The 13540-nt window shown below is 44.9% G+C and overlaps 1 protein-coding gene across 1 annotated transcript; it reads right to left on the bottom strand.

The window, feature by feature from the left end:
* Positions 1-418: 418 nt before the first annotated feature.
* On the bottom strand, positions 419-13376 carry mtf1 (metal-regulatory transcription factor 1). Its single transcript, XM_047036869.1, has 11 exons — positions 13206-13376; positions 11087-11604; positions 8840-9078; positions 7438-7569; positions 7188-7261; positions 6265-6398; positions 5986-6063; positions 5733-5838; positions 4811-5448; positions 4583-4652; positions 419-4483 (listed from the first exon to the last, which is right to left on the bottom strand). Exons 2-11 carry the CDS (start codon positions 11549-11551, stop codon positions 3981-3983), a joined length of 2439 nt encoding a protein of 812 aa, XP_046892825.1. The 5' UTR covers positions 11552-11604; positions 13206-13376; the 3' UTR covers positions 419-3980.
* Positions 13377-13540: the final 164 nt, after the last annotated feature.

The following is a 13540-nucleotide window of genomic DNA, read 5'->3' as shown; positions in this document are numbered from 1 at the left end:
TTTTACTCAACATTGTTACGTTAATAAATCATACAGACCATGAAATCCTCACCCAATAGCACGTGTGTTTACTAACTCCCATGTTATTGGCCCACATATAGCTCTTGGAGGACCTCGACGATAGACTTGTTACTCTGGAGGACAAGTTGGAGCTAAGCAACGCTGTCCTGAGGGATTTGATGGAACTGCGAAGTGTCTTAGCGGTAGGTCCCAGAGCCCCCTAAATCAAGCATGTGGTAAACGACAAAACAAGTGCAATTTCTATCTCCCCTCAGGACAAGAATCTAAGTGATGCACCATTTCCCGCACAAAAGTGAATCAATAACTACGATGTATGTTTTTATATTAGTAAAGCATATTCTGACAAATAAATGGTAAATAAAGTCATGCCTCTTTGGTTGAGAAAAGGTAACATCGATTGACAAATCAGGTAAGATTTTATTAGTATTATATTGCTCTCAATTCAAAAAGTTATTACTTTATCATAGTACAATATTACTTTATACAAAACAAGCATAAGCAAACCATTTTCACATTGTACATTCTTTTAAAAAATACAAATCCTTTACAATTCCTTACTCTTTGGGTACTGAAGACATTCCTTTGGAAGCATTTCGTTTCCCCCTCCTGTTACCCATTAAACATTTTTCCAACAAGCACAAGTATCCCTAACTATATACAAAGTTCAAAAAAGCCTGTTGCCACTGCATTCTTTCCAAACTGGTACATCTGAAGAAAAACAACCAGTTTCCAAACAAGTGCCCCAATGCCCTCAAAACTTGAACTTCCTTCCAGGGAGAGTATTGTTTCCATGCACAAGATGTTCACAATGCCTGCCCAGCAATAGTCAGCAGCTATAAAGGTACCTTTTTAAAGGCAAAAATTGGGTTTGTTTGGGTTCTAAAGAACACATCTTGGTCTACATGTTTTCAATGGGCATACAAATTGGGTTGGATTTGTATTACCAATACAGAAAGACACAAAAGATTGAGATGACTTTAGTGAAAATATAACAAAATGTGACAAATCATTTTTACCCATAACGTAAAAACTGCAGCACACATGACCCAAATAATTCTTACAACAGAATCAGTGATTTTACAGGTTCCTTTCCAAGTAAATCCAGTCAGTATATAACCAGGTAACTCAAAATGGAGAAAAGAAAAAGGTAAAAAAAGACAACTTACTGGAAAGTAATGGATGAAAATACAAATACTCAAATGCCCATATTCACCACTCAACACAACCCATAGAGTATAATAATATGGACCCTTATAGCAGTCGTATAGGAGTGAGTAATTGAGGTGTGTTGGTCAAAGAATGAAGTATGTTGTATTTTTTGTGTGTAATTTTACAAACAACCTTCATTAGCCTTTATAGTACATGTGAATCTGCATACCGAATATGGGAAATATCTGATGACTTCAGTGAAAAATGGTCAATATGTTTGGTACATTTCACCTTTGGGAATGCTGCAGTCAAATAATTGCATAGGTACTTTTCCTCAAAGGGATGCATGAAATTGATTGCAAGTCAATCATGGGTTATGCCGAGTTCATATTTACAATTATTCAAGCTGACCGACATTTAATATGGGACAACACTTCAATAAGAAACAAATTAAGGATTTTGTCATCTAGACACTTATATTATTCTAGTAGTGGACCCAAATCTAAGTGCTAACAAAAAAGAAATAATATATTCAATAATCTTAATAAAATGCTAATTTTAAGCGTTTTACAGTACAGTGAATAGCCCCACATACACATACGTATAGTATGCATTGATATTAAAATATATCTGGTACATTTCAGATAGTAAAACGGCAAAGATCATTCAAATTCCTTTAGATATCCACATGTCAACTGCTTTATGCCTGTTAGAAAAATATTTCTGACAGAATACATCATTCCTGTGTGATTCTCAGTCCATCTATTCATAATCAGTTCGATAGCAAAATAAAAGTACAATGACAAAACAACAATGTGTATACAGTTTCAATATGAATGGAATTTCTCTTGGGTGTCCTGTCAATTGTAAAATGGATGATATTCACTGCAGTACAGTACGAGGAATCTTAACATTTCAGGCTACTGTTTTGCTGAATAGATGCATATTTCTATGATACGCAAAATTGTCAAACGTGGAGATTAGGCTGCATCATTGGCACGGAAATTATCAAACAAATTAGTTGATATCCTTGTATAGACTGCTGCACAAAGGCATTTAAACAAAAACTGATGAAAAGGGTATAGTGGCCAGATGGGCAACGTCATGGCAAGTCATAGGCAGAGACTGACAAGGCAAGGAGGCGCGTAAGCCACAGTAAGTGGGATAACATTTAAGGCCGTGCAGCTCTATACCCAATGGAAGTAATGCCTTCTGTGGTGTCATTGCATTGTGTCCCTTGTAAAACAATAATGTTATATTATACTCTAAGCAAATTACATATGCACATATTAGAAGGTACTGTGTACAGTAGCGCCGATATCTAAAATCGGTAAGTTTGTAAATTTGTCAATCGTCTGCATAAGATGAATGTCTCGAAGGCTAATGCTAAAAATAAAAAAAGAGTAAGGGTGGTATTCTCTGAAGGCTCCGACTTCCACACTTAGACAATTCAAAATTCTATACAAAAATACAAATTCTAGATCATTCTAACAAGATAAAATGTATATGACTAGATGTTATATGTACACCCTTTTACAGCAGTGGTTCACAAATGAAGAATGTATTAGTGCTGCAGATAACTAGGCATTTGAGTAACTGGGGGGGGGGGGGGGGAAGGTAGTGCACATAAAAGTAAGAAGAAGAAAGTGCAGCACAAACAGGGCTGCAATAATGGTATCTGGCAGTCCATTGCATGTCTGATGATCAACCTGTATCACCGTGCATCCCTGAGAGGGTCAGGCTATATATAAATGTCTCTTGATTGCCAAAGGCTTTCGCAAACCAGAAGATCAAAATATCAAAATTAATAGATGCAATACTGCAATGTTCTTGTGTCTTTGAGAACAAAGAAAATGGAGGGGGAGGGAGGGTACCGTAGACTCCAATCAGTAACATATGAGGACAACTACAAGGACTCCTAAGCAGGCAATGAAATAAATAATAATAATAAAAAGATTGATACTTTGTCCATGATGCTTGCTTGAGAGAAGACAGCAAAAGTAAGCAGAATTAAGCTCTCAATAAATTAATCTGTTATCACTTAAATAATAAAGTTACTGGAAACCTGAAAATAGTGATTTGACTTCCAAATCAAATTTAAAAGGCAATCAAATTCTCAAAGGTTGTTTCAATTTGTAATACTTGTGTATGGAAAACAGCCACAATACCAATAATACAAATGAAACCAAAGGAAATCACATTTTCTGGAATACAATAACCTTCCTAGACAAATTTGTCATGATTACTTTTTATGCAATGGCTGTCAATAGACATTGCTTGAGTAAGATAACACTGCCCAACAACGTCCAATTCCTGGTGGTACTGGATAAAAACCAAATGACTTACATTACATGCAGTACATTCTGGTCAAAAGCATACTAGTTGAAAGGTATATAGTATGCTGGCTAGTTCACTACAGTGCTTGATTAGACAACAAGTCTAGTTTTGTTTTATTGCTTGGCAATGAGAGCGCCAAGTCATGCAAAATTCTCAATTTCATATGCAGCCATCGATATGTGTTGTTAGCAATATGCTAACACTATCGCCAAAAACGACTGCACCTCGACCATTCGCAGCAACTGATTCAAATAGTTCTATTGTAGTCTTTGAAATGTGTCTACTAGGCCAAACAAAAACACACTACAGGTAGAGACATGGAACACTTGGTGAGGGGAGTGCCTGCACACGAAAAGGAAGAGGACAAGATGGACGTGAACATGGGGGACGTGTGCATGACGAGGGAGTGGGTTCCGGCTGACGAGGCGGTTTCAGCTGAAGAGTGGTCAAGTCGTCGATCCCTCCCCTCCTGCCTAGGGGTTGATGTTGCTCCTGCTGCCAGCCATAGCAAAGTCATCAGCCACCAGCAGCAGAGCCTCGATATTGGCGTCCGTCTCCGGGCTCTGCAGAGACAGGAAGTCGGAAACGTCCATGTTGGACAGGCCATCGGGGGGAGAAGGGTTGGTGGCCGCCGTGGGGAACGTCTGAGTGGACGACGGAGTGCTGCCCGGTTCTGCTTCCCCCTGGGGGAGGATCTCGCCCCCAGGAGAGGGGGACTGGGGGAGGCAGCAGGAGGGGGGTGACGGGGCAGGGGGAACAGGTGGATAAGGAGCCTCGGGAGGTGGAGGTGGGAGAGGAGGAGCAGGAGGATCCGGAGGTTGCTGTGCTGCTATGACTGCTGTGGCTGTGTTAGTGCTCTTGTTGTTGGAGCTCCTGTCTTTAGCCAAGTCCCTGCAGGCACATTGACACTGGCAGGATTCCTCCTGTTTGATGATGATGACTGGCAAACTGAGGCCGATCTGCTGAACAGCGTTGCCTGGAACAACAACATTTATAAAGTAACACATACATTTAAGGATTCCATTTTAGAATCTATTCAGTTCCCAAGGAAACATGTAATTGCATTTCCACTCACCTGGGTTTCCTCCCACAGGTATGGCAGTGGTGAAGAAAACTTTCTCAACTTTTGTCCCTCCTTGGTGAGTCTGCATGCAAAACACAGATTGATTTTTTAGCAATTTCGCATTAAGCCAAGTCTGGGAGAATAGAATACAAAAGGAAAGATAAGTACTTTTCTAGTAAAGAATACTCATCTATACACTGCCTTCACATTCCCACTATCCCACTACCAGGGCCCCCATACCGTTGTGTCCGAGTTCTGCTGGCTGTTGGCGGCGCTACTGAGGATCCACTGCAGGTTCTGGTCCGACATGACGATACTGGACGGCAGCAGGCCCTGGCTGGACCCGATGGTAATGGTGGTGGGGGTGGGAGTCAGGCCCGGGCTGGTGTTGGGGGCTAAAGGCACATTGTGAGCCGTGGCTGGCGGCAGCGGCGGTGCCTCCGTGTTGGGGGCGGCAACAGCAGCGGCACACGGCACCGCGGCGCTCAGGGCCGGAGCTGGCGGAGCGGAGGCCGCAGGGGGCGCCGCCGCCCCGGTCGGAGTCTTGCCCTTTGGCTGAAGGAACGCGGGCGACACGGCAACATAGTGCTGCTGGACTGCAGCGCCGGCCCCCGGGGCATGGTCGGGCACGTCTGGCGTTGGGCCGGCTAAGGAGACGTAGGGGGCGGGCTGGGTGGAGCCGATTGCGGAGCTGATGGGCGTCGGGGTCTGAGAGGGTGTCTGGCTGAGCTGGCAGGGGCCCTCCGCGACCGGGGTGGTGTGGGAGCAGGGTGAGGAGGACGAGGAGCAGGGGGGCAGGGGGAAGGAGAGGAGGGAGGAACCGTCACTCACTGTAGGTTGGGTAGGAGTGTCCAGGCCAAAGACTTCCACAAAACTCTCTAAGAGGAGAGGGGAATGGGAGAAGTTACGATCAACACCATACAGTAACCCCCATTCCAGTTTACATTTAGTCATTTAGCAGACGCTCTTAGCCAGAGCGACTTACAGTAAGTACAGGGACATTTTCCCCAAGGCAAGTAGGGTGAAGTGCCTTGCCCAAGGACACAACGTCATTTGGCACGGCCGGGAATCGAACCAACAACATTCTGATTAATAGTCTGACTCCCTAACAGCTCAGCCATCTGACCCCAGTTTGAGTTCATGTGTTCTGAAAAGTACTTGCCTCGATGATGAACATCGTCTTGACTGTGTTCACTATGTTCTGGACTCTGAAACATGAGCTCAAAGATCCTGATGGGGGTGACACTGTTCAGATCCATGTTCTGAGACTGTTTGGAACAATTAACAACAGAATATTATGGCACAGATTGAGGACAATGTGGAACTGGAATTTCTGTGTTTATATTTTGAGTACATCGACTTGCGCGCATGCAAGGAAGCAAACAGGGGTGCATTGAAATGATTCCCAAACTCACGTTGTGGATGTTCTCTCGTAGCTCTGAATCGGTAGAGATGAGGCTTAGATCACTGAGGCATAGTGAATGATTTGCATCCTGTAATTAGAGATGAATGGGCTCTAATTTATTTCTTCACAGTCAGACACCAACAGAGATCTAAATCAATTGGTAAATTCGACACTAAATTTGTTGTTATGAACGCACTTCCAAGATTCAGTACAGCACAAAGAAGTCTCGTCCCATCTTTCCTTACCAGGGGATACAAATCCACATTATGCTGAACTGACAATGACTCACCTCTGACAGGGGGTGGGTTAAGGTCACGCTGAAAGGCTGGCCTTTGTCGTGGCCTCGGATGTGACTCTTCAGACTGTACTGGCTGCTGAAGGTCTTCTCACAGCCATCGCTGGGACAGTTGAAAGGCTTTTCCCCTACAGAAGGGTGCCAAGTGGGAGGATGAGAGGGGGAGAGAGTGAGGGGGGGGGGAGAGAGAGCGAGGGGGAGAGAGTGAGCGAGAGCAAGGGGGGGGGGGGGGGGGGGGAGAGCGCGAGGGGAGAGAGAGAGAGCGAGAGATAGTGGGAGAGAGAGAGAGAGGAAAGAAAGATGGAGACAATGGGAGAGAACAGAAAAGGACAAAGGAGGGAGAAGAGGGAAAGATGAGAGACGGAGAGCGATGTGGTATGGGTCATCTTCACATAAAAGCTAAGCCAGCATAAGACTTCGAACAATGAAAAGAAAAACTGGTTCAAGAGGTACAGTGTTTCTCTTCGATTTCTCATTAGAGACTGTGTGGGTTGACCCTCAGACACTGGGGTCCGGCGGCATGCTCCACCATAATATCAACTTTTTTACGTTTAAATGCATCAATCTGGTGCACATTGAGATCTAAATTAAGAGATCTAAAAAAGAACGTTGTGCTCTTGAAAACAAAAAAGGTTATGTTGTCAGATCTTCTGGTAATAATGTTAACGTTTGATAATTAGCTAATGTTAGCTTGCATCCGGATGCACTGTACATAAGCGAGGAGACTGACAGCTAACGTGGGAGGGAGCGATGCTTTGCATAAGCAATGGCGCAAAACACCATGTTAAGAGATCTTTTAAGTTATGAGTGTGGAAATATTTTTGGTAAATCTCAAAATCGGCCGCAAATGCAGAGAAAATTAATGGGAAACGCCGAAGTGAGATTTGGTTGCCTTATGGTCGGCTTTTGAGCAGTACCTGTATGTGTCCGTACATGCGTCTTTAGGTGGTGGCTAGCAGCAAATGCTTTGCCACACCCGTCATGGTCACACCTGGGGAGAGATCGCAGGAAGCGACAGTTCATTAAGAGTGCTAAGACTGCTATCAAGTAGCCTAGCAGTCTAAACACATCGCTGAAAAGCGCTAACAAGCTGATTTTCACCTTCCCTCATATGGCACAAACCCTCATCCCTTGGGACACATAACACCGGCGACCCTCTGCACTTACCGGAATGGTTTCTCCCCAGTGTGTGTACGAATGTGCTTCCTCAGGTCACTGAGCGTCGTAAAGTACTTTGTGCATCCTTCCGATTCACAGTTGAAAGTCTTCCCCGTGTGCAGTCTCTGGTGTGCTTTCAGTCTACATTGGTGACACATGAACGTTAGCCTCATCATTAATCTGCCGACTGGTGGGCTGCAAAAGAAAAGACACCTACCTGGCCTATGTCGACTTCAATACCGTTATCTGCTCTAGTCGTTCTAATGTTTGTTGTGGAGAGGAAAGAACAATAGCTACAAGTCTTTAAGGGGGGTGGAAGAGGGGGGATAATCTGTAATATGGCTACACTAATTGACTGGCGGCATCCACTTGACATTCCATGCATTGTAGCACATCTTGGGGCATCACTATCGACATCGGTATCGGACAATCACAAGTGCTTCAACCAACCATATCCAATTTACAATAAACAGTGTTCGATTCTTATGCTGACTGGTTGCTAGTCACGTCATTTAACACAAAATGTTTAGTGTGTAGAAGGGTCTGAATATCCCTGACTGGGCCTGTCTGTTCTTCAGCAAACACTGACATTAAGCAGCAACCTCCTGCCCAGACAAGAAACCAACCGGACTGTCTGATCTCGTAAGGCTACTCTTGAGGTAGTGAACGCGTGCCCTAGGGGAGGGGCCAGCCAGCAGAGGCTGTGATAAGAGGGGAGAATAATGTGATTAAGAAAGGAGCTGGCCAGAATGACACCGGCCAGACTGACGAATGGCTCCTGACAGGAAGTAGAAGGCAGCCAAACAGGACCGCCTCAACTGGCTGCATTTTTTTGGGCTCAGGTAGGGCTTCACCATGAAAGAGCCGCAAACTCTGTTTGTATGAGGCTCTTATCGGCTTTGATGCAGATAAGAGCTTAACTCAACTGGCACTGTATAAAGAGAACAATGGTAACCTCAAGACAAAAACAAAACAAAAAAGAAATTGGCTGGATGCATGGAGCCTATTGTTTGAGCTCTGGGTCAAACATCCAAAGACCACTGCATCAAAAAGACAGAGCTTCCATACAGTCAGTACGCTTAGAAGCTTAGTTCCCAGGAACACCTCATCATTCCAGTTAACTCACATGTCCCACATGACAGACATCTAGTCAGGGCAGGTGTACTTGAACTACTCTGTATGTGAGATGCTCCGTTAACTTCATCTCTAGTGCATTCCCAGGGAAACCTGCTCAATACTAGAGTGGGATTCACGGTAGAACTGGAGCCAGAGACGATTTACGGGCCTAACCTGTAGTGTTGAAGGCCTAACCTGTAGAGAGTGTTGAAGGCCTAACCTGTAGAGAGTGTTGAAGGCCTAACCTGTAGAGAGTGTTGAAGGCCTAACCTGTAGAGAGTGTTGAAGGCCTAACCTGTAGAGAGTGTTGAAGGCCTTCTCGCAGCCCTGCACGTCACACTCAAAGGGCTTTTCCTTGGTGTGGACGCGCACGTGGATCTTAAGGCTGTAGGAGGTGAGGAAGGCCTTGCCACAGCCCTGCTGGTTGCACACAAACGTGTATTCTCCTCTGTGTGTCTTCTGGTGCGTGCGGAGGTTGCCTGCCGTGCTGTAGGTTCTGGTGCAGCCCTCAAACATGCACTGGTACCGCTTCACCTGAGAGAGAGAGAGAGAGAGAACAATGGAATGTATGGAAGCAGATGGGGGATCACGTGATCACTTACAAACCCAGAAAAAACTAGGGGAGAAACATTTCATTTAGAAAGAGCAAACCACATACTCATCGACCAGCTGTTAACAGCTTTTCAAAACCAATGTTTAGGCTGTGTTTCACACAAGAGGAATCCAAGGAGGCTTAACATCTTTATATAACGTCTCTTTCTCTTTCTGTTCTACAGATCACTGGGACCTTTCGGGAAGAGCTTGAACTCAATGACTCAGCCACCCGCCAGCTCTTGAACTGGTGACTGGGATGACTCTACCCCCCCCCCCCCCTCCCCCCCTCTTCCTTCCCCCATCTCACTCCTCTCACATCACATCCAACCCATTCTGTTTCCCTGTGTTCAGCTCAGCTCGACTCCACAGTAGTGGTTGCCCTGTGCTTCTGTTTCTCTCGGGGGGGAAAATGCCTCTGGGACAAAAGAGAAGAAAGACTCCATCTCTCTGCTTTATCTCCCATAGAAACAAGCTCTCGCCTTCATTATCCCACAGCACAACCATGAATGTAGGTAGACAAAGAAAATCTCTCTTGGCTACGTTCACACGTTTTCCAGTTCCTCTTTTTAAGCTGGGGTTCGAAAGGGAAGTTAGTGTAGACCCTGACCCTTGGTGAAATGACATGCTGCACTCGTACATAAATAATCCAACAGATTCTATACCTTATGTAACCCCATGATAGGAATTTTAGAGGCTGTCCATGCTTGGATCCAGCTATTTTTAGATGCGTTTCTTGTTGGACTTCAACCATACAAACCACAAGCAGACACAACATACATGTAGACTAGAACTCTTCGGGTCATAGATCAAACAGCCTCTTTATTAATACAGAGGGCCCAAAACCATACATACTAAAAAGACTGTCCAGGCACTGCAGCAGTGTGGAACCCATGTTGAGCAAGAAACCTTAACAGGACCTCAGAGATAGGCGGCTGATTGATTAGGCTTTTTATTTTCAATGCTCGAGAGAGAGAAATGTAGAGAAGTGTGCGGTGTGGAGCCGACGGTGAGAGGGCCACCACAGCTTGTTAATGCGGGATCGCCTCCCTCTCCCACACCGTCGTGACTCCAGCACTTCTCCAGCATCAGCTCAATCACACAGGGTAACTAGATGCGGCATGCCACTGACTCCCCCACACAGACACAATGAGCAAAGAGAGCACTCCGCCATGCAGACAAATTGTGCATGCAGGGATGGATACACAAGTTACACTGTTCAGACGCTTTTCAAAGGAGACTTTTACAGAGTTCCATGCGTGACAGCAAAAGGACAGAAGTTAAGGGGGGGAGAAACAACTAAAAAAGATTTGAAAGGAAATTGATGTTGAGTAATTGCCAGAACTCCAGGACACTTCTGGGAATTGCATCGTTGGCTCGGTGGTCTATCTGACGTTTCTTTAATCTAATTCTGGATGACACGTTTTCTCTTTGCGATATCAAGTCAGGTAGATGGGGCCAAGGATGAGGGTGGACTGGATGAGATCCAGCAGAATAAACACAGCGCGGCAGACAACAGGTTCTCACGACACTTTAACATGATGTCAACTAGGGACACTGACAACAAACACCTACAGCTGCACCAACAACACGCAATGTTTAGCCATGCCTCACAGTAAATGGTCATGTGCTGTATTCCGAGAGTAGAAAACTGGTGACCCACAACAGAGTCGCTTCGCATTTACAAAGAAAACATTCAAGTCAAATTCCTGAAGCGAGCGACGCAGGGGACAAGTCGGATCTTACATAAACCAGTAATTTGGAAGGGGAATTGCTGCAGCAATAGAGCCCCGATGATAAAGCAAATACACCGACAGCAACAGGCTATGGAGTTGAACTCCTGTTGTAGTCTCCTGTGTCCTCTTTCAGGAAGAAGGAAGTGAAGCAGGAACATAAAAAAAACGGTTTTGCAGAGGAAGCCCATTGCTGTTAGGTAATGGCTCCCACCTACCTCTCTTTGCTTGGTCTCTGGACACTCCGAGTGCAGGGTGAGGGTGGCCCCCTCGATGTTCCGTGGCATGGGGGTGGACCCGGGGTTGATGATGAACTGGATCTGGTCCGGCGAGATGGTATGGTGCACATAGCCCTGCGACATCCCGTCAGGGTCCGTCATGTAGGCTAGGGAGCCCTCCTCGTCACCCTCCCCCTCGGTGAGGAAGGTGACCCCGTCGTCGTCCCCGCCGCAGTGGATGTACTCCTCGCCTTCCTCGTCCAATCGGATGGGGTCCTGCTCGATGAGCACCGTGGTGCGGTCGTACACGCGGCCCGAGGAGGAGGAGGGGCGGTTGGGCATCAGGTCATCCTCTTTGCCGTAGTTGGCCATCTGCTCCTCGTCCTCGTCCTCGTCCCGCGGAAGCTGGTCCACCTCCACCGTGAGGTACATCGGCGCCTCAGTGTGAGGGCCCTTCTCGCTCATGGTCCTTGGCCGCCTCTCTCGCCCGGGCGCAGAGGACGGCACACTTGCTATACCTGCAGGAAACGGGAGTCAGATGGCTGAGCGGTGAGGGAGTCAGTAATCAGAAGGTTACCGGATCGATTCCCCGGCGTGCCAAATGACGTTGTGTCCTTGGGCAGGGCACTTCACCCTACTTGCCTCGGGGGGAATGTCCCTGTACTTACTGTAAGTCGCTCTGGATAAGAGCGTCTGCTAAATGACTTAATATAAATGAAACATATTACAGATATATATGTTTATATTTGATCTATACAATATTTGGCATGGCTCAAAACTGGTCCATTTCTGACATTGAACACAAAATTGTCATCACAAATTCTGCTTTTGTTACTGCTTGTAGAAAAATTTACTGATGCTAAACATAGAAACTCCCTATAGAAAAGCTAGATATATTTGAACAATTATAGTTTGCTGATTATTTTAGCAACCTAAGAGCATTGCTAGGAAACTGGGACAAAAGGCACCTTGGCTACTAAACACAAACACATGGTAATTTGATTGTGAAGATAGCCACCAACACGCAAATGTCAGTGGACCACAATACCCTTTGATCATACTTAACATGTAGCTACAATTGTCATGACAATCCTCCATTGGAATAATTGGCGTGTTCTGTGTATTTTGTGTATGCTAGGCAAGCCAAGGGGTTGCCATTCGACTAACGTTTAATGACAGTTCAGCCTTTTCGTCAAAAAATCCAGCAACCGCAGTGAGAACTCGATTAACAGCTGACAAGATATACCTTTATTTCACCAATATGGTAATATATGGAAGTGGCCTACTTTCTACAAACAGAAGCACGGTAGCCAAAATGGGAGATCTAGAACTTTCTGATTTCCGATAGTCACGAGACCCCTGGGGTTAGCTGGTATAGTAACCTTGCTGATGAAGTTAATTTACTTTGAAACAAGGTTCTAGTGTAGCAAATCAATTTAGTCGATGTTAGTAGTTTGTATTGAATTGACTAGCTACAAGACACAGTAACTAGCTGGTAAACATGTCAAACTAAATGGCAAACATGCCAAATGCTTGCCAATTGAGACTAGCTAGGTAGGAGGATGCTGCCCAGCTGTAGCTAAGGTTAGCTCTATGGCTATAACGTTATATTAGCTGGCATTACGTTATAAGAAAACCTTACTAACTAACACAATTAATGCTCCTAAAGCAAGAAAGCATTAAATGATGGGTTGCGTTTTGAGTGGAAGCTTGGAAACAGGCAATCCATTGCATTAAATCCTGTCTTGTTCAGTCTGCCTGACTCGCTACTAGCTGGCTTGGCTGTAGCCTAATTTGCACGGATCTTGTTAAATCGTTACATGTATATTGCTTTGTCAATAGAACTACACGTTACCCAACTTAAGTAACACAAACTGGGTAGCTATCTTAACAGAAAGCAAATGGTAAGTATTTATCAGACAATCAGTTTGCTAGCTATCTAGTTAGACCAAGCAGTTAGCTAGCTACAGCTAGCGCGAGCTAATGTAGATAGCTAGCAAGTCTACTGCTAGGACCAGGACAAATCTCGCGACGAACCAGAAAAGTTTGACTTCGTCGATCTAAACAATTTGTCACAACAAACTCACAATGCCAATAACAAATACAAGAAGATAGTTACCAAGGCAGAGAAAACGTCGTTAGACTTTATGTTTAGGGTTGCTAGCACTTTCTTCCCATCCCCTCCCTAGCGGTACCATGATTAAATATAAACGTCATATTCCAGCCTCCCAGTTAACGTGGTGAATTGTGGGAAATACAGCTACACATTGTTATACACTCTTAAATGTTTATATATCGAGTAGTATGGTATCGGTTGTCGTATCATCCCACATGAGTAATATATACCTCTGGTCAAGAAGATGTGCTTTATTGAAATGTGAATAAATATGCTTTTGAAGTAAATAATTAATTCACAACCATATTCTCCTGTGTTACATGGAGTGTGTGTGTGTG

Source organism: Hypomesus transpacificus, chromosome 2 (assembly GCF_021917145.1).
Source record: "Hypomesus transpacificus isolate Combined female chromosome 2, fHypTra1, whole genome shotgun sequence".
Lineage (NCBI taxonomy): Eukaryota > Metazoa > Chordata > Actinopteri > Osmeriformes > Osmeridae > Hypomesus > Hypomesus transpacificus.
Note: the sequence above shows the minus strand (reverse complement) of the source record. Positions and strands in the feature narration are given on the sequence as shown.